Here is a 19,526-nt window from a genome sequence, read left to right as displayed (position 1 = left end):
CCCCAAGCAGTACTGGGCATCCACGCTGTCAGAGCAACATCTCCCCCAGCAGTGCAGCAATGGGCTGAGGAGGGATGGGGATGGGGATGGGGATGGGGATGGGGATGGGGGCAGAGCTCCTCCTTGCTGAGCTGTCAGCTCCCGTCCCGCAGCACAAATATGGGTGAAAGCCTTTAAGAGCTCAGTAGTGCTCCACAGACGTCATGGGCAAGGAGTCCTGCTGGGATGTGCAATCATCTGCAGTCACAGCAGAGAGCAGCATGTGGCCTGGCCTTGAGAACCAGACAAGAAATACAGAAAGGAGATGTAGACCTGCTTTGGGACAGGAGGAGGTGGTCTCTCACAGCACACGCTTCTCTCAGTGCTTAGTGATGGCTGAGCATCAGCAGTGCCAGGAGCCCACATCAGCACCAAGTGCAGCTCTTCCAGGCTCCATCCTGTGCACCGAGGTGGGCAGCACCACAGTGAACCAGGTGGTGATTCACAAGCTAACATGGATCAGAAGGGCAGGAACATAGGAGTGAGCCTCATAGGAATGAGTTGTAGGACATGAGCTATAAAGTGGCAGGCAAAATGCAAGAGGTGCACGTGGAAACTGTGCAGATTCTCCATTGATTCATGACTATTTGCTGCTGGAAATACGTCATTAATTTCTTGCCTGTGCTGTCCCAGCTTCATTTCAGCTCCTGGTAGAGCAGGAGGTCCCAAGCCATGGTCTGAGGGCTCCTGGAGACAGGAGGATGGAGAGCCACAACCCACCTGGCTGGGGTGGGATTGTTTGAGTTGGAGGGAACCCTCAAAGATCATCTATTGCAGCTCCCTGCAGTGAGACACCCAACGTCAAAGCTGGACGGGGCTCTGAGCACCTGATGGAGCTGTGGGTGTCCCTGTTCACTGCAGGGAGCTGAACCAGGTGGCCTTTAAGTGTCCCTTCTGACTCAGTACATCACAGAGGTGGATTTGCCACAGCACAGAGGGACTTTCCTCCACCGTCTGCTTTCTGGTCCCTGTCCACAGACCACTGCTTTGGTAGGAAGGCTTCAAGAACGTTGGTTGCAGATTACATTTCCTCCATTGCATCAGCTGCTTTGCAGCCAGCTGACTCCCAGATGAGCTCTCAGCTGATGGAAGGACCTCTCTCCCTTTGTCCCCTATCCCGCAGCCCGTTACTGTGGTTTCCCTACTGATAAAAAAGCCGGGTATTCCGGTTACCCACAACTTCTTTCCAAACCCCAACCAAAGCCACCTTAGGGGCTCCCCATCCCCAGGTCGGAGCCGTCCCGGCTGTGCGTCCCACGGCCACACGGTGGCTCTGCGGCTCCGCGTTGCGCAGCGCTGTCCCCACGCGGGACACGGGGTTGGGGACTCGGGTGGTGCATCCGTGGGGCGTTCAACTCTCGGTCTGCCTGCAAGACTCAAATGTGGTTTCGCCATGTAAAACCCCACCGTGAGAGATGTGAAGCTCCACGCTTGCCGGAGGGAATGTAAGCCGGGTATGAGAAACAAACATCAAGCACTGGTGGGTACAGTCAGCATCGCTGCAGGGGACACCGGTGACACCGTCCTGCTTTGTGTGCCAGCAGCTTGACGTGCCCTTGGGAATAAAGCAGGGCATGAGGCTGCTCCTCGTGTCGATGCACCGCAGTGGTGCAGCCCCAGCCCCAGTCCTGGCTGTGCAGGGACAAGTTGGGCTCCATCCATTCTCCCACTGGCTCCCATCGTTTCCAAACCAGCTTCGATGGTTGAGCCGCTTTGAAATTTGCCTCGTGGGCCTTTTCTGTTTGTTTTTTTGGAGGCAGGAGAGTTCACATTCCCAAGCTTTTCCCCCTGCAGCCAGTACAGCAGGGTTTATTTTTTTTTAATAAAGAAAGAAACAAGCAGAGCTCTGCACATAACCTCGGCTTCCCTGAGCAGGGCATCACCCCCAGGCACTGGACAGAGGTTAGAGGGGGCTCTCAGTGCTTCCTTCCCACCCCAAAGCCCCAATCTCAGCTATGCCCACAGCAGCATGTACAGGGTGGAGTCCATCTCATAAAGCCACAGCCTTTCTTATTTGAAAACAAGAAGTGGTGGGGGAAAGTAAAATCTGTCATGTGGGACCATTTTGTCCAGCTCAGCCATTAATGTGGCTGCAGACACAGAAGGGCAGCACCTCCCAAACACCAACAGCTGAAGAAAATAGGAGGAAACCAAAGAAGCGAGGTGTTGGCTTCCTAGAGAAGGAAGGGACTGCTGAGCATGGAAAACAAAGGCAGCTCCTTTGGAAGTTGTAAGCACAGAAAGAAGAGCAACCACGGCTTTGTTGAACACCTCCATGATTTAAGCATCTCCATTGGGAAGAAATGCAAGTGAAATACAGAGAGAGTTTGCTTGGAAAAAGCATCTTATAGCAAAAAACCTGCTTGGAGGAGAGCTGGGTGCACACCAAACGTTGGGCTGCTTGGGGCAGGAAAGCCAAGCATGGCTGCACTACAAGCCCCAGCTCCTCTGGTTTTAAAGGGCTGGCCCCGATAATGCCAAGAGCTGCAGGCAGGTGAAGGGTGCTCAGCTCCCCAGGAGCCCCAGGACACTCCTGGCCCCATGGGTCTCAGGGCTCCCTGCAGCTGGACCCGGCCCCAGCTGCTGCCCAGCTGCATCGGCAGCTCCCGAAGGAAGGATGTAGCAGAGCACAATGATTTGTTTTTATTGGGAATACTTGCTTCCTGCCACCAGGATGCATAAGCAGCAGCAGAGAAACGTGCAGGGGTTTGGAGACCTTGCGCACCGTGTGAGGCAGCATGGGCTCATTGAAAGGAGTATTATGAAGATATCTGCTGAGCTGGGACAGTGAGCAAACTGTGGGACCTGCAGCCCTCCTTCTGCACCCAGGAGAGCAGAGTGCTGTGCTCCAAACCTCCCAAAGAACTCAGCCCAAGGCCAAGGCCACTGCTGGGCTGGGAGCCCTCGTTGAGCTGGATGAGGCTCTGAGCAGCTGCCCAAGCTGCCCTTCTTCCCACTGATACTCAGTGGGGTCTTGGTGAGAGGATCCCAGAGGAGAGCACAGCAAAGGGATAGAGCTTTAGTGCTTAGGACAGGTGGAAAGGGAGCTCATCTTCTGCTCATCCTCCTTTCTCACTGCAATCTTAGCAAAGCTCTGCATTGTCCTCAGAGCCTTCCTCCTGCCCTGTCCTCCATGGAGCTGCCCCAGAGCCATCCCTAAGGTTGGCCATCCTCATGCAGCACAGCAGAACCCCCCTGTCAGGGCACATTGAAAGCATCCGAGCACTTCCAGGCAGCAGCAGCACATGGCTGCAGGCACACAGCTCTGCAGGGCAGAGATTTCTGCAGGCTGCTCTGGCCATTCCCTGCTGCATCCCATGCTGAGGCTGGGACCAGATGGAAAGCTTTTCTCCCTCACTGCCAACACCCACATCCACTAACCAAGAGTTCTTGCAGAGCTGTGGGACCATGGTGGCTTCTCCCTCCTGATTTGGTGCTGCTGACATTGGTGCAACATTCCCCATCCCACGCTGGGTCACTGATGCAGAAAACCTCTTTTCCTCCATTGACTCCCCTTCCTCAAGGACAGGAAAGAGGGAAAGCTGCTCAGCATCCCCTGCCTGCTCCCTCTATCCCAATTTCAACAGCAGACCCAGAGACCTCACCAAGGCCATCCCACGCATCCCTGCAGCACCCACACACCCCCCCACCAGGAACATCTCAGTGCTGGCACAGCCGCAGAGAGCAGGACGGGGTGGGTTGGGTGCTTTGTTCAGTTGGGTGCTACCAATAAGGGGCAGCTGCCAGGAGGATCTGCAGGGCCATGGAGAAGCAGGGCAGCTGTGCCACACTGTATGCCACGGAGCGTGTGGGAGCCCTCAGCTTCAGCAGGTAGGCTATGGTGTGCACGATGCGTCCCACGCAGAAGATGAAGAAGTGGATCCTGGCCACTGCAGGACTGGGATCCAGCAGAGAGTACACAGCTCCGAGGAAGAGGAAGGGGAAGATGTTCTCCATGTCGTTGCGATGTGCCCTGTGAAGAGAGGCAGGTTGCTCCTTCCCACCTGGCTCCCAACCTGCTGATGGGGTCAGTGCAGCCCCCAGAGGGCTCAGAGTCCCCCTGCATGCAAGTGGGGCCAGACTTGGAGAGTGGAAGAGGAGCTGTGCTTTGAGACCCCTCTTCTCCTTCTGTGCAAGGCCCCATAGCTCTCAGCCCCCTGATACACCCCATTCAGGCCAGACCTTAGGGGTAATTTGCCCTCTCCAGGGCTGCAAACACATTGGCAAGGTCTGACCTGGCGTGTTCTCATTGCACAAACCCCAGAGTTCTGCACACCACCGCTGCTGCGGCTCCGGTTATTTATTTTTATGGAAGCTTGTCCTTTCTGACTAATCAAAAGAGGATCATCATTATTGCCGCTACTATTTTCCTTCTTGTAGCAAAGGAACAGCTCATCTATCTCCTCCTCCTCCCCCGGCAGCCTGGGGCTTGGTGCTATGGGATGTTTGGTGGGGCAGAGCTGGCAGCAGGGCTCGGCATGGCTCCAGCCTCCCTTCCTGTTCAGAACCAGCCCACACAGTGCCTGGGCCAGTGCCCGGCCACCTCCTCCAGGGGACTAAAGGCAAGCACAGAGCGGGGTCACCCCAAATTCACCACTGAGAACTGAGTCTCATTACGCCCATTGACCCCCAAACCCTGATTCTCCAACACACAGCACTCTCCCATTAATGATTGAGCTGCCCTGGTTCACAGGGTCTTGCCTCGGACCTCAGGGCATTCCACCTAGCTATGCAATTAGCTAATTAATGAGCCTTCCAGCTTCCTGCTGCTCTGCTGGGGCGGGATGCTGGCTCCATACTCGCCTGCGGCAGCGCTCCACATCGGGGTCCTCCCGGTAGTACTGCAGCCCCCCATTGCGCAGTGCATCCTCTGGGTTAGCAAACGCCTGCAAGAGAGTGTCCCCATGCAGAGCTGTCAGGGGATGCAGCTCCTGATCCCTTTGGGAGGGCTTTGGGGGTTATTTTCATGCAGTTTTCATAAGGGGAGGTTAAAAGAAATGAATGGAGCAGGAAAAAAGTGAATGGAGAACACCAGGTATCCCCCGGGTGCCTTTGGCGTGGGCATTTCTCTCCATGAAATCCAATGGGAGACTTTGCCAACAGAGCTTGCAGACACCGAAGGCAGCAGCCAAAAGATAACAGTGAATGATGGATGGCTTTGCCCTACTGAGGCAGCAAATCCCCTGGCTGCCTCTTTGGCACTACTGTTTTTACTGGGATCCACCGTCAGTATCCTCCCAGAGAATGATGGGCACACACACGCTGCTCTGCAGGGATCTCAGGAGACAGCTTCACCTTGCAGCCATGTTACAACACGGGCAGTGCCAGGGCTGCAGCATCACTCAGAAACACAAAGCAAAAAGCACATCCCCAGCTCCAGCGATGCCACAGCACAGGAGAACCCGCTTCTGCCTTTGAACCATCTCCCTCCCTTTCTGCTGGTGCAGTCGGAAACGCCTCGAATACTTTAGAGCTGTGCCTCAATCCCCGCCAATGTCCCCACGTCCAAGAGCCATTTCCTCCAGCTATTGTTTCTGCAGTGCTGCAGCACAGAAGCCTGCTGCCACATTGCAAGCTTTATTTTTTTACTGGCATTTCAACCACTTGTCCTTCAACTTTTCTCTCTCTTTCCTCCCTGACAAGGCAAATGAATGTAAACAGAGCAGCAGCTCACCTGCATGGTATTTTACATCTGAAATCGCTATTTAGATTGGGATTCAGAAATGATAAACATCAAGCTGCAGATGGTGGAAGCAAACAAAAAGAGCCAAAGAGAAGCGAGATGGCTATCTGCCACAGCTAGGAAACCTGTTTCGCTTTCAACTGGAGTCAAAGAAAACTCAGCTTGCTTCTGCAAAACCCAGTTGGATTTTGCAGGATGAAAAGAAGAAAAGGTTTGTACTAAATCCAAACAGAAACCCCAGCAAAAGGCAAGAGGGGTGAGGGAGGGAAAGGAAACTGGGACGTACCTTCTTCCTGAGCCTCACTTGTCCCGTGATGATGGCAACGACGTACATCTTTAGAATCAGGATCGTGCTGTAGAAGGCGAATGACAGGAACACGGTGTTCCCCATCATGGTGGGGGTTGCGGAGCTCCTGCCTTGGCCCTACAGACAGGGACAGGAAGGCAGCACTTCAGCTGTCAGCCCCGAGCCCCAGTGTCCCCATGGGGTCAGCCACAAGCAAAACAGTGCAGCTGAATGGCTGGAAGTGGTACCCGGACCCCACCGTGAGCTTCTGCTCCTTGGATGCTCCGAGCTGGGACCCAACTCCCTCAGCACAGCACCAGCCTGCCCTACAACACCCCACAGACCTCCCCTCCCGAGCTGCACAGAGCATCCCTTGCCCATTGGCAGCCCTGGGGAGGAGGAGGGAGGAGAAAGAAGGTACCTACTTCTGCTGCACCCAGTCCAGCTCTGCCCCGATCCCACAGCCCTGCGTGGCAGCGTCCCAGTGCTCCCAGTCCCGCCCCACAAGGACTGAGCACTTTGCACAGGCATCCGGCCCTCCCCTGGGCACCACCTGCCAAGGGAACAGGGACAGAGCTGTTCCAGCCACACACATTGCCCACCAGACAGGATTGCCTCTGGGAGGGTCCCAAAGCCAAGAAGGATCCCAAAACCCAACAGAAGGACCCCAAAGCCCCCAAGCCTGCAGAGGGAAATACAAACCAACCCGTCCCTGGGGCAGCTCCGCTTGCTTTTCTCCCAGAAGATGAATCAGAAGAGCCCAATGCAGGCTGATCCTAGCCTAGAAAGGGGCATCTGATTATGGAGCCAGCTTTCCCAGCCATCAGGAGGGAAGAGTGAGAGGATCTAAGCCTGCAAGCAGGGTCGGATCTTGGCTGCTCCTACACTGCAAACCTTTAACTCCTCCTTCCCTTGCGCGGCCCCAGCGCTGGCAGGGAGCTCTCTGAGCTTACAAGGGCTGGACTGGGGACTCAATTCCTTTACGCACACAAAAAAGGTCTATTTCAAGCAAATGGATATTTTCAGAGATCGTCTGGAAAATGAACGTTCTGGGTATGTGAGTAGTTCCTTCTGGTTTGGACTAAAATTGTTGTTTCCAGCCACAGAATAAGCCCATGAGCTGAGTAGGATGGTTTGCTCTTTGCAAAAGAATCCATCAAAGCATTGCAACCTGTAGGACTGACTCTGTCCTGCAGTGCTTCTTAACTACCAAATGAGCGTGATTTGATCCGAAAGGAACCAGAGCAATGAGCAGAAATGCTACAGCCCAGGATCTGGCTCAGGTCCTGCTGCACAAGGGCAGCTGTCTCAGCAATGGTACAGAGCAGACAGCAGCAGCCTTCTCTCTGTATCTGCCTCTGCACCTCCCAGGGATCAGCACACCTTGCTGAGCAGCAGGAATACACACGAGCTCAGTACCACCTGCCAACAAGCCAGGACTCCTCTTGTTCACTCCAGCAGCAAACGTGGAGATGGAGAACTATTTGTAGTCCAGATGTGAGCCCAGCAGCAGCCCCAGATCTACGTGCATAGGATGTGCTGGGTGTACAGCCCTGCAGAGGGGCGGGCACTGAACCCACATGGGATGAGGATGAGGGGCAGAGCAGCTCAGAGGGCAGACGTGGTGCTGCTGGGGTGCCTCACGTTGAGGGACCTCGTGCTGTTGGACACGTCCATGGCAGGGCGGCACCTCCTGGCCTGCGGCAATGCAGCTGCCAGGACCTTGTTCAGCCACCCCGTTAATTGAAGTGGAAGGCAGCTGATCCTCCTACACGGAGCACATCCTGCTCGGATGGAGCTATTGCCTGAACAAGAGCAGGTCCTGAGGGCAACACAACGCAGCTGTGCCACAGAGCCTTGAGCACACGAGGTCTCAGACCAAGAAGCTGCCCGGTGCCAATGCTGCTGGTGGAAAGCACTGTGTTGTGCAGGTGAATGGTTAATGGGAGTCAGGGTTGGGCTCTGAAAGGGGTGAAGATGCACCAGTCAGGTTAGAATGACCCCCAGGAGCTGTGGGAAGAGGGTGGAGGGTTTTGATGGAGGAGGAACAAGGAGCAGGAAGAAGGAAAGAAAAATTCATGGGAAGTGCCTGAGAGAAGTGCTTAAAAATAGAAGGTTCTAATAACAACCCTTCTTTAGAAGGGATAAAAGCTGCTCTCATTTCCCACACAGGGAACTGTTTATTTGAGCAGCTGAGTTACACCACAGCATTATAACTGTGTTTTTCCAGCGCTGCTGTGCTGGGTCATTTCCTGGTGGCACCTAAAAGTGAGAGGGCTGCTTGTGTCAGGAATCCTTCCCACTGGGACACAGATGTGTGCGTCCTGATGGCACGGTCAGTGTTACAGAGAGCATTTCCCATTGCCCAAATGGGCAATTCCCCATTTTCCCTAAGGCTGCAGCTCAGCCCATGGCTGCAGGAGCTCCCCAGCTGCACTCCCAGCCCATTTGGTGCCCTCCTTCCCCACCACCTCCTGTATCTTTCAGCACGCAGCCTGCAGACGTGCCCTGCCCCAGCCATCACTCGCCCTTTGCTGTGCCCAGCCCTGGGAAATGCAGCAGCCCATGGCAGATTGCTCCTGCTCCAATGCAACCACAGCTTCAAATAAAGGCATGACTCAGCTTAGATACTCCTTAATTAAAGAGGAAGGTGCTCCACCTGCCTTTTTCCCTCTGCCTGCACAAAAGGTTGCGCCTAAAACAAACAGGCAAGCTCCAAACTCTTCAAACTGCAGGAGGTTTTTGTCTGTGTTGTGCTGCAAAGCATCTTCCCTGCAGCTGTACTGGCAGGAGCTACACACATTCCTTGTGTCTGAGGCCTCTCAACGGGACTCTCCCAAAGACCAGATGCTGGCAGCAGCAGAGAGGCCTGGGGAAGGGGTGCAGCATCTCCTGGTCTGGGACACAGCAGGAGCAAAACATGCTGCTGTTCCTTGGCCAGCCCCAGCTCCATCCATCAGCCCTTGTCAGGCTGCTGCCCTTCTCCCAGCCACCCCAACTGTGTGGCTGTCACTGTCCCTTATGGTGGGACAGGAGTAGAAAAGCAGCAGTGAGGCTGTGAGCACGTGGGAGGCAGGTCATAATTTCTTGTTCTGAGCTTCACGTGGATTCATGCCTGAGCTGCCTCTTAGGGCAAAGAATTCCTTGGCAAGGCTGCAGGGATACAGCCCAGCTGGGAGGGATGCTCTGCTCCACTCCATTCCACCCAGCCCTCCAAACAGGCTCCAGGCAGACCTGCACCTGCAGCTGCCATGGGGCCGTGGTGGGAGCTGGGGACAGGGTGTGTGGGAAACCAACATCTCTCACTTCATCCCACTGCAGCAACTTGCATTGGATTCTCTTCCTCTGAATCCGATGCCAATAAACAACATGCAAACACCACTTCTATCATTGGCCAAAAGGAGGGGGTTTCCCAGCCAGGCCTGGGGGGGGGGAGGAAGAGAAATAAATCCTGCTGCCAAACATTCCAAACTTGGGAAAGCATTTCCTAAACTTGCATCGAGCATTTGCAAACATACGAAGTAACTACAGCTGCCCTGCTGGGATCCTCTTGAACAAAAGCAAAGGTGATCAGTGCTGCACAGTCCTGCCTCCACACGCTGCATTACAAAGGAAGGGGAATTGGGGCATGCTTCCTCTCCCCACAATGCTCTCCAAAAACGCAAACCTCATTTTCAAAGCCCTGAGTTCTTTGCCCCCTCCATCACTCCTAGACTAAACAGCACTAGTCCCTCCCACCTCTCCCCTGTAGGTCATGTTTTCTAAATCTCTTTATCACCGATGCTGATCTCAATTCTCAGAGCAAAGCACCGGGCAGCCCTTTTGCAGCAACCCTGAGCAAAGCACCCAACATTTGAGCTCCCAGCTTCTCAACTCTGACCTCCATCAGTCTTTCAGTTTGCTTGCTATGAACCCAGGGTGCCTGACTCAGACCAGTAAGAACTTCTTGGTGGTTTGAGGTTTTCTTTCCGCAGTTTGGATGAAGTCAGCCTGTGAGCAATGTTCCCAATACATTTTGAAACTTTCCCTTTCTTTTCCTGTGCTGGTGGCGCAACGTGTCATTCAGTCTCATGTTGGCAGCACTGTTTGCATCTCAGCAGCCAGGAAAAAAGGTGATCCAGGTCCCAAATGCTGACATTTATTAATAAACACCTCCCACGTGTAACGCAAGGAGCATCCTCCCTGCAGTCAGCCTGGAAAGCAGGGAGTCCTTTAGCTGTGTTGTTTACAGCCCTCACTGGCTGGGAGCTTTTCTTATGCACTCACAGCTCACGACCAGGGCTGGAGTCACATCATAAGTGCTGGAGCAGGAGATAAGGAGAAAGGAATGCAGCTCACAGGGTGCTTTCTGGACACTGCAGTAGGGATTGCACGCCCTATGAAGCACAGCACGTGGATTTTATGAAGCAATTAAAAGTCACAGTGAGGAAAGAGAAAGGGATGTGGGACCACACAACAGTCCAGACCAATATTCCATCTTTAGCAAGAGCAGAATGTGGTGTGAATGGTGCAATGAAGCAGAGAAACCCCTGCAAGTGACTTCTTGATCATGGAGTCCAGCACTTGGACTTACTGTCCTAGCATTCCCTTCCCATGTGAACCACCAGCAGCACCAGCAACCTGCCCAAGTCCTGTGCTTTAACAGCTCTCCTGACCTACAGGCTCTGCCCCCATGGACATGACGTGTGCTCAGAGATCTGCTCCATGCTGTGTTTATGGAACCATGACTGCTTTACGCAGCCCTCCATGAGGAGTTATGCTCTCCATACAAATATTTACAAAGCAGCAGAAGGCATCTTTCTAGCACAGCACATTTCTACTGACGGTGCCATCAACATGGCTAATGATGAACAAGAAGCGCACATCTATTCGATGGGAACTGGTTGGGAAGAAGTCACTGCAAGGGAGAAGGGATGGGAGCTGTGGGATGGAGGCCAGAGCTGTCCCATAAGGAGAATAAGGCAACAAAAGAGACAGGAGCTGAGTTGGTTTGTGCTGGGAGGGACCTGCTGCTCTCCAACAAGAGCACAGAGGTACCCAGCCATGGTGTCAACAAGGTTCCACAGCCTCTATAGGGAGCAGGAAGCAGCAAACTGGCCTCATACACACCCTGGTTCATTGACCTTTCAGAACCTGAGGATTAATTTAAGCTCTGAATCACTAGGTTTAATTCTCTTTCCTGAGTTGTTGTCACAGATGACGGTAGCGCTCGATAATTATACACGTCGATTCACTTTCCGAAATGTGGAAATTAAATGACTTCCCATACGATGAGTCCCACAATAAAACATGGTTTAAGTTCAGATGATGACGATAATCTTTTCATAGGATCTGCCTCCCCTCTTGTTCATGCCATGGGGAGACATGCTGAGGGTTAGGAAGAGCAGCGATTATTGCTCAGCTTTGTCTAGCATACTCCTCCTTTGATACACGTCTGTGAAATTACCTCTTACTCAGCTTTATCACACCCCATTCACTTTCATCTCTCTTCAAAGGAGATTCCTCCATGCTTCTGATTATCCCAGCCATACTTCTTATTTCCCCCCAACGCTGAGGCAAGCAGATGACCAGCACATGACTCCCAACTCACTGCACTCCCACACTCCAGCAGCCCTTGAGCTCTTTTGTCTTTTAAATGCCACAGGTCCTCTCTCTTTGGGCTCTAGGTTGACTCCACACCAAGCTGCTTAGTGCTCTGGAGGGTCTATTCTTAAAATGAAAGCATTCCAACTGTGTTCTTGCAGAGGACAGGCTGGGGACTTTGCTCAGCTCTGTTCCTTTGGGTCTTCCTTCACCCCAGCATGGTCTCCTTCTTGTCATGCTGTTAGCACAGAGCGAGCCCTGCTCTTTGTGAAGCATGTCCATCCTCCTGTCCTTGACTGTTCTCCAGCTTACTGTTAGCCATAGGGTTCCCTGCTCTCAAATACACCTTAACAATAGCTGGAAACTGAAGCCCTACATGCAATCTTCTATTCACAAAACTCCATCCCCCCACCCCAATAGACAACATACCTCCTAGAAAGAGAACCTACACTTTTCAGACTCTCTGAGGTCAACACTGATAAATGTCTCCATGTCTGACACATGGGAGTAATCCAAAACCAAAGGCCTTACTCTAATGCTGGAGATGAGATGGCAAAGGAGCACAACACCACAGTGAGGAGCAGTAAAAGGGAACATCTCATTACCTTTGAGTAGTCTCTAAACAGCAAATGGAAACAGAACAGTGAAGTCTTCTGGGATTCGTTCTTCTCTCCTGAGAACCAGGTAAATATTGACAATGCACCAAAATGGAGCAATAATTCTTTAACTCCAAAGTTTGCATGGAATGGCATTTGCATGCACGCTCAGGAGAGCCCAGCACAGCAGGCTGCAGGGACACAGCCCCAGAGCTCCCAAAGGCCACACCAATGGGATGACCTCAGGCCCTACAAATCAGTTTTCTCGCATAGCTGGAGCAGCTGCACAATAGCTCATCACCTCAGGAATTTGCTCTTGTTGGAGCCCTTGTTTGCAATAGCTGCTTTGTAGGGCTTATTTTAGTGACCTGTGTTTAAGGCTCTTCTATAGGAGATGGGTGAAAGAGCACGGTGTTTTGCTCTGTGAGCTGCAAGCCAAGCACAGCCCAATTCCAGTCCAAGCCCAGACCTAGTTGGCACTTTCATACCTTCTTTCATCTAAAGGTCCTGAAGCTCTGGATGAGGATGTCTGGTTAATAACCCCACTGGTGTAAGCATGTTGGATGAGATACAAGCCACTGGCCACATCAGAGGGCCCACGGCTGGGGAACAGTGTGTCTCATGGCCTGTAATCCTATTCCTGTAGCAACCCTTCCTGGAGCAGAATGTTTTTGTCCCTTTCACACAGCCTTTGTCTCTAAGTTATTATTATCTGCAACAGAAATCAAGTTTTAAGAGAGAAGTAAACATAGGGGTAGAGTTTCCCTGTTATTTCTTGCTCTGTGCAGCCACATGGGCTGGCTCACACGAGAGCTGCTCCGCTTCAGCTGCTTCCAAGCCTGGATGGAAAGTAAAGCCAGAGAGCAGATCCCAGCCCCAGATTGGAACCCAGTGAAAGCCAAACAGATTCTGGTTTAAATAAATAGATTTTTATAAACTAATAATTAAAAATAGTAATTAAAAAAAGGTAGAAAATAAAAAAAACAACAAGCCAAAGATGGGTGAAATGCAGGTCTCACAGCATCCCCATCCCACCTAAGAGGAGGCTGCAGCACAGCTAACATACATCACCCACCCTGTGCTGCTCCATGCAGGGTGACACCACCTCACTCAGATCCCTGCAGTCCCAGCACAGTCCCCAGATCTAATCACTAAACCACAGATGTCTGCACGAGCTGTGTTTAGTTTACAAGCCAAAACAGAGTCTCAACTGCAAGTGCAAGCTGATAGCCAGCCACTGGCTCTATCACTTCCAATCCATCCATTATTCACCACAATCTTGCACAACACCAGCCCTGAAACCAGAGCCTGGAGGCAATTAGTTGGGAGCAGTGGCAGCTCAGGGCAGCTGTATCTCAACCTTATCATTCCTGGCCCCAAACTAGAAGAGCTGAGTGTGCCTCAGTTTCTCCAAAGCTGAACTGATCATGTTGCCCAGCCCCCCCCTTCTCCCTCCAGAGCACATTATGATCCAAGAAACAGAGCCAGGCACTTAAGAACCTCCCTGTGTTTGTTCTGAGAGAGCTGCTCTCCATCTATCTCCTTCATTAGCACTGAATAGATGGAGCTAATACCACCGAAAGATCAAACACACACATCAGCAGCAGCTCTTGCCCTATAAAGGGCAGGAGGTGCCCTGCCAGCTTGCCACCTTACACTTATCTACACAGCATTACCTTTCAAGGAAGTGCCCACAGGAGGGGAGAAGCATGAGACAGCAGCTTCACTCACCCACACCAACACTGCAGACCCAGCATGGCATTAAGCACCGCCTCTCCCACTCCTTTCACTCCTATCCCTACCTGGTAACACCACCTGGCTGATCCCACCTGCTGAAAACCACCTGGTTCAGCATTAAAACCCCATTTGTCTCCCTCTGCACGTTGCAGTGAGTCTCTACGTTGCAGCCAGAGCAAAAGGCTTCGAGGCATCCAGATGGGAAATCCTTCTCCTCCATAGGGCTGAACTCAGCTGTGTTTCCTAGAGGGAGCATCCAGAACAAAAGCCCTGCGAGTCCATTGCAATTTCACAGGGATTCAGCTGTGATCAAAGGAGCTGTTTCCCAATGGACAGATGTGCCTGGCCACACGCACCACGTTTCCCTCCACCCTTACCCCATGTCCATCCCTACCTTTCCCTGTCAGGCTGTACCTCCTCACACAGCACAGCCGCACACACCAGCACCTCGAGCTCTGGGCTGTTGTATCCCAGACAAGGACTTTTAAATCTGCTTTTAAATCAAGATTCCAAAGAGAGAGAGAAGAGCTGCCAATCCCTTTGCCATAAAATGTCACAAGTTAAGAACGTTCATCATCTTTAAGGCTTGTTTTCCCTTAGCTGCAAAAGGAGGATGACGGCCTCTTGACTCCTTGGGTGTTGCCAGGATTAGACAATGTTTGCTCAACATTCACGTAGATTTTGGTGTTTGGTGTTATTGCTACCATCACATTATAGAAAGGTCAATGAAATGACCATGTTCCATGAGTCAGAGCCTTCCCACAGCGTTAATGCTGTCCTCAGAGCTTAGCCAGGCTCTGAACAGATCCCAAAGTACGTCAGAGCAACAGCCTTTTCCTGTTGCTGCCTCGTCTTGGTGTTTAGGATAAAGATGACTTGGAACGTGATGCTGAAATTGAAGCAGGGAAAGAAAACAAACCCAAACCATGCAAAGGGGAGGGAGAAAATAAGAACACTCCCATTGGAAAGACTCTGAGCACTAAGAGTGTCCAGTCAGGGTTGGAAGGAAGGAGATACGCTTGGGTAGGAGTAAAAATGAACACTGAGAAAGAGATTTTTCCACTTCTCTGGCAAGAAATCTTCACAAGATCCTCTTTCCAGCCCAGCACATCATGTCAATGGGCCGTCATGTCCCAAACCTGTTTGTTGTAGTACTTGGGAATATGGAGAAACCCATATGGCACCCAGAGACCCTAAAACTCATACCTGCAAATCTCTTGTGCTCCATGTCAGGCCTGCAGCTCCCATTCACATCACCCTGCTGGAGACATGCATCCTTCCTCGGCTCTCCAGCTCCCAGCTATATGTGCTGACCAGTGCTGCACCAATCCAGGCTCTGTGCCACGCTGCTGCAAGCTCTGACTGCCAGGAGCATTGACTTTAAACCAACAACACACAAATCAGACCACGGGTGGGTGACAGAAAACTTCAACACACGGACTGCAGAGAAAGGGCAGGCAGAGCTCTCAGCTGGGACTTTGTTCTCTTCACACCCTTTGCCTTTAGCAGCCCATCTCTGCACTCTGGATTTCCCTTTTGCAACTGCCACCCCATGCCCACTGATCCCCTGTGCCAATGTGTGATGGAGAGCAGGATCGTGCTGGGGCTCAATGGGGAGGTGGGAAGGGAAGAGCACTATGCACGAGCTCTGCAGGCTGTACATTGCAGGTCTGTGCTCCACTTGGAGCTCCCAGACAGCTGTTCAAGGAAATTGCCATCAGTGTCAGCCTCACCACAGCTATTAGACATCTCAGCCATGTCCAGGCCCAGCTTGAACCCATTTAACTTGTAAGGGATAATGAGATAACAGCATGACATGTTGCAGCTGAAGGTTATTTAAACACCCATCTGGTACCTGTTAGGCAGCATACATCCTATTGTTGTATAGGAAATATATGCCACCTCCCTCCCATATGGGAAGGGAAAAAAAAAATCTATAGATGTGTCCCATGCTGCTCCTTCTTTACGCATAAATGAGGTCATTCTCCTCCTCCTCTCTGCTGTTTCTGGCACATTACTTTGCATTTCGCACATGCAGGTTGGTGGGACTTTGTGGAAGGACACAAAATCACAGTGAAGAATTTACTATAGACACCTCACTGTCCCCATAGTCAGCAGAGGCTCCACTGCCAGACATAGGGAGAGAAAGTAGAATATAAGGTCTGAAGCCACTCATCCTTTCCAAGACACAACTTGGCACTGCGCTTTATCCCAGAGAGATTCCGAGCTGCCTTTCCATTCCAGCACTCTCAGAACCACATCCTGTTCCTTCACCTGTTGAGATCCAACCAGGTGAGCAACCATCAGCCTCATTTCTTTATTCAAACTCTCCCTTGCTGAGATAACATTGTTCTCAGACTGAAACTGCCCGTGAGTCTCTCGCCCTCTGCGGAGCCAGAGCTGCGAGCGCTGCGCTGTTTGCTGTCCCCAGAATCACATTTAATAGCACAAGCTCTGCACGAGATGTGTGCTCCCCTCCTGATTTTCTCAGGCATCGCTTCCAACTCTTGCAAAGTTCCGCCCGGTAAATCCCAGATGAAACTCTTTGTCTGACACCCCATCTAGCGTCCATCACAGACCAGTGCAGAGGACCGTGCATCACTGAAACACAGACTAGAAAACTCCCATCACTTCTTTAGCAACGTGCTGCGGCTCCTGGGGCTTTGAGGACTCACTGCAGCCCAGAATAAGGAGCTTGGAGCAGGAGCAGCGCCCAGCATGGGACTCAAACAGAGCGGACACCAAACACAGACCCCCATGGCTTCCTATGTGCTTGATGTGCTTGGCTCTGAGTGCAATGCAATCCTTGTTTTAAGGGCAGGGATCACAAAGTGGGTAGGACAAAACACCTGCTCTGATGCTTTCATTTCGTGGTGTGACAACCATAAACATCCAAAATAGTGGTTTCTATTTGCACAAACAGCCTCGTGCTCCAGGAAGTTTGGCTTGTTGGTTTTTTTCCCCTGCAGTTTCAGTTTTGCTTCCCTTTCTTTTCTCTTCTCACCATGAAGCTTCTCCATGCTGCTGCGCTCTCCATCCTTGCCCCTGCACTGATGCCCACCGTGGACCCGCTCAGCACTTACCTCATTGTGGGGGGTGCAACCATCGGCTGGCAGCTCTTCTCCCCCAATTCCTGGCTCAGGTGCAGCCTCCTGGAGTGCTGCAATGCAAAGGACACGCTGAATTTCACAGGTAAGGAGGTGGGAAGGGCAGTGATGGTCCTTATGGGGTGGGGGGGGGATTCCCAGAGCATCCTTTGGGTGCTCATGGAAGGAGAAGCTCTAAAAGGCAAAGGTTTCTAACACAGCTTATCCCACACCTCAGCCACTGTAATCTGTGTTGAATGAGAAGTCACCAGTGCAAGCAGTCTGGCACTCATTTCATCCTGAAACTACAGGGCTGAAAAAACCCCTTGAGCTACTTTCTAACCACACCTTCTAGTGTTCTCTGCTTAGAAATCCCCCATTCCTGTGCTGTAAAAATGCAAGTATTGTTTGCTTTCAGAGCTGGGATGCAAATTGCAGGGGAAACCCTGAAAGAACCCAAAGGTTCTTTTGCCTCCTGATGCTTCAGCTGCAGCTTCCTGCTGCTCTGCATTGGATGGTGACAAACAGGCTGTTTTCTGGCACTTCAGCCATTGAAACACCGGTTGGGTTTCTCTTTTGAAAGGAAATTATATAGCAACAGAAGCACTTTGTGTAACAGGAGTGTGCTGGAGGACACAAACATAGTTAATAAGAACTGAGTACATGTATCTCTGCAGATAAGACCCCATCCCAAGGCTTTACAGGAGGCAGAGGTGCACAGCCATATAAACTCATGGCAAACCGCTTGGTTCCCATCAATGCTGCTGGGCTCTGCTCCATGAGTTTGGCTCTTTGCTGACCCACATCTCATCACAGTGTATGTCTGCTCCCTCTGGCGGCCCTACAGCTGCAGCCAAAGGGTTAGAACAAACGGCACCTGCTGACTGTGCCCTCATCCTTCCAGTTGTGAAGATGGATTTGGAGCGAAAAGTCTTTGGGCAGCATCTGGCTGTTCAAATAGTGCTGAGAGCTCTGAGCACCAACCTTCAATCCAAGCGGCCCAAGAAGCCCCTGGTGATGTCCTTCCACGGCTGGACTGGCACAGGCAAATCCTTTGTCAGCAGCATCATTGCAGAGAACCTCTACCGACTCAATACATGGAGGAGGAGGTTTGTGCACCACTTCAGCACGGTGCTGCATTTCTCACAGAGTTCTCACGTCCATCTTTATAAGGTACCTACAGCTCGTTTCCTCCCTTTATCTGCAGCTGGGGCTGCAAACAGCAGCTTGTTTTATTTCTTCTCGCAGGAGCAGCTGCAGAGTTGGATTCGGGGCAATGTCAGCGCCTGCCCAAGGTCCCTTTTTATCTTCTCTGAGATGGATCAAATGCCGCATGGTTTGATAGATGCCATCCTGCCATTCCTCGGCTACCACCATGAGATTGATGGGGTTCATTACGGCAGGGCCATCTTCATCTTCCTCAAGTAAGGAAAGCCAAGGGCCAAGAGGGAGTTACAGCCCCACTGACACAGCAGGGAGTGCCCATTGCTGACAGGTCTGTGGTTGAATCAGCACAGCTGAGCAGCTCAGGATCCCTCCCTTGCTGTGGTCTTTATCACTTCCCATCTCTGTGCAAGGAACATCACCTCCACTCCAGTGCAGAGTCATTCAAATCACTGCCATTAAAGACAGCAAAGATACGATCTAACCAGCCCCTGAATCTCCTTCCCAACAGCAATGCAGGCGGAGATAAGATAACGGAGGTTGCTCTTGATTACTGGAGGAGGATGAAGAGGAGAGAAGACATCCCTGCAGAGGAGCTCCAGGATCTGCTCTCTGAGGACATCGTCAGGAACCCAAGCAGTGAGTGCAGCCCCTCTGCTCTGCAAAGCACCCAGCAGTGCTGCCCCCTGAGCACTCAGATGGCCAAGCTCTTTCCATGCTCTTCCTTCCAGGTGGTTTCTTTCAAAGCCAATTGATCCAGAAGAACCTGATTGATTATTTCATCCCTTTCCTCCCTCTTGAATACAAACACGTCAAGCAGTGTGTCCGGGAGGAGCTGCGTGCTCAAGGGCATCCTGAGGAGGAAGATCTCATCACAGGGATTGCCTCAGCGATGGCAGATTATCCCAGTGAGGAAAGGCTTTACTCCAGCAAAGGCTGCAAGACTGTGGCCTCCAGGGTGGCTCTGAGCACATAGAGCTGCATGGCCAACCTTGTGCTCCTGCTGCAGGACCCAGCCAGGCAGCACCATCAGTCCACATCTCCTTCCTTGACAGGGATAGGATTTATCCTGTTCCAGAGGGGCCTTTTGTGAAGCCCTTTAATAAATCATAGAATATCCTAAAGTTGGAAAGGACCCATAGGGGTTATTGAGTCCAACTCCTGGCTCCACACAGAAGCACCCAGTGAATCAGACCATATGGCTGAGAGCCTTGTGCGGGTGTTGGCTGCAGGGCTGGATTCCCACAGGGTCTGATGGGGCAGCACTAATGTACCTTGTGCTGTCACCTGCCATGTCCCCATCACTGCCAGGTCCCCATCACTGCCATGTCCCCATTGCCTTCCATGTCCCC

At 52.0% G+C, this 19,526-nt stretch overlaps 2 protein-coding genes across 4 annotated transcripts; one reads left to right on the top strand and one right to left on the bottom strand.

Moving 5' to 3' along the window:
- Positions 1–2,667: 2,667 nt before the first annotated feature.
- On the bottom strand, positions 2,668–12,402 carry PTGES (prostaglandin E synthase). Of its 2 annotated transcripts, XM_085521354.1 has the most exons (4): positions 12,197–12,402; positions 6,009–6,146; positions 4,843–4,925; positions 2,668–4,012 (listed from the first exon to the last, which is right to left on the bottom strand). In XM_085521354.1, the coding sequence occupies exons 1-4, from the start codon at positions 12,347–12,349 to the stop codon at positions 3,763–3,765; spliced, it is 624 nt and encodes a 207-aa protein (XP_085377480.1). In that variant the 5' UTR covers positions 12,350–12,402; the 3' UTR covers positions 2,668–3,762. The 2 variants fall into 2 exon arrangements, with proteins under 2 accessions (XP_085377480.1, XP_032304094.2); XM_032448203.2 differs by lacking the exons at positions 2,668–4,012; positions 12,197–12,402 and adding an exon at positions 6,268–6,436 and having other exon boundaries at positions 4,694–4,925.
- Positions 12,403–16,880: 4,478 nt separating this feature from the next.
- On the top strand, positions 16,881–19,306 carry LOC107321830 (torsin-1B-like). 2 transcript variants are annotated; one of them, XM_015879194.3, is made up of 6 exons: positions 16,908–17,116; positions 17,630–17,723; positions 17,858–18,183; positions 18,259–18,434; positions 18,686–18,813; positions 18,906–19,306. In XM_015879194.3, exons 3-6 carry the CDS (start codon positions 17,923–17,925, stop codon positions 19,148–19,150), a joined length of 810 nt encoding a protein of 269 aa, XP_015734680.2. In that variant the 5' UTR covers positions 16,908–17,116; positions 17,630–17,723; positions 17,858–17,922; the 3' UTR covers positions 19,151–19,306. The 2 variants fall into 2 exon arrangements, with proteins under 2 accessions (XP_015734679.2, XP_015734680.2); XM_015879193.3 differs by lacking the exon at positions 17,630–17,723 and having other exon boundaries at positions 16,881–17,116; positions 17,915–18,183.
- Positions 19,307–19,526: the final 220 nt, after the last annotated feature.

This window comes from Coturnix japonica, chromosome 21, assembly GCF_054131305.1.
Source record: "Coturnix japonica strain WE chromosome 21, WE-NBRP24, whole genome shotgun sequence".
In the NCBI taxonomy this organism is placed as follows: Eukaryota; Metazoa; Chordata; class Aves; order Galliformes; family Phasianidae; genus Coturnix; species Coturnix japonica.
Note: the sequence above shows the minus strand (reverse complement) of the source record. Positions and strands in the feature narration are given on the sequence as shown.

Bases quoted from the DNA above. Each gene is read 5' to 3' on its own strand.
- PTGES (XM_085521354.1), bottom strand. From the start codon at position 12,349: ATGCAAATGCCATTCCATGCAAACTTTGGAGTTAAAGAATTATTGCTC. The intron at 6,147-12,196 runs GTAATGAGATGT...CCCTGTCTGTAG, and splicing joins TGTTTAGAGACTACTCAAAG to GGCCAAGGCAGGAGCTCCGC. The intron at 4,013-4,842 runs GCGAGTATGGAG...CTCTCTTCACAG, and splicing joins GATGTGGAGCGCTGCCGCAG to GGCACATCGCAACGACATGG.
- LOC107321830 (XM_015879193.3), top strand. From the start codon at position 16,930: ATGAAGCTTCTCCATGCTGCTGCGCTCTCCATCCTTGCCCCTGCACTG. The intron at 18,184-18,258 runs GTACCTACAGCT...TTCTTCTCGCAG, and splicing joins CTCACGTCCATCTTTATAAG to GAGCAGCTGCAGAGTTGGAT. The intron at 18,435-18,685 runs GTAAGGAAAGCC...CCTTCCCAACAG, and splicing joins GCCATCTTCATCTTCCTCAA to CAATGCAGGCGGAGATAAGA.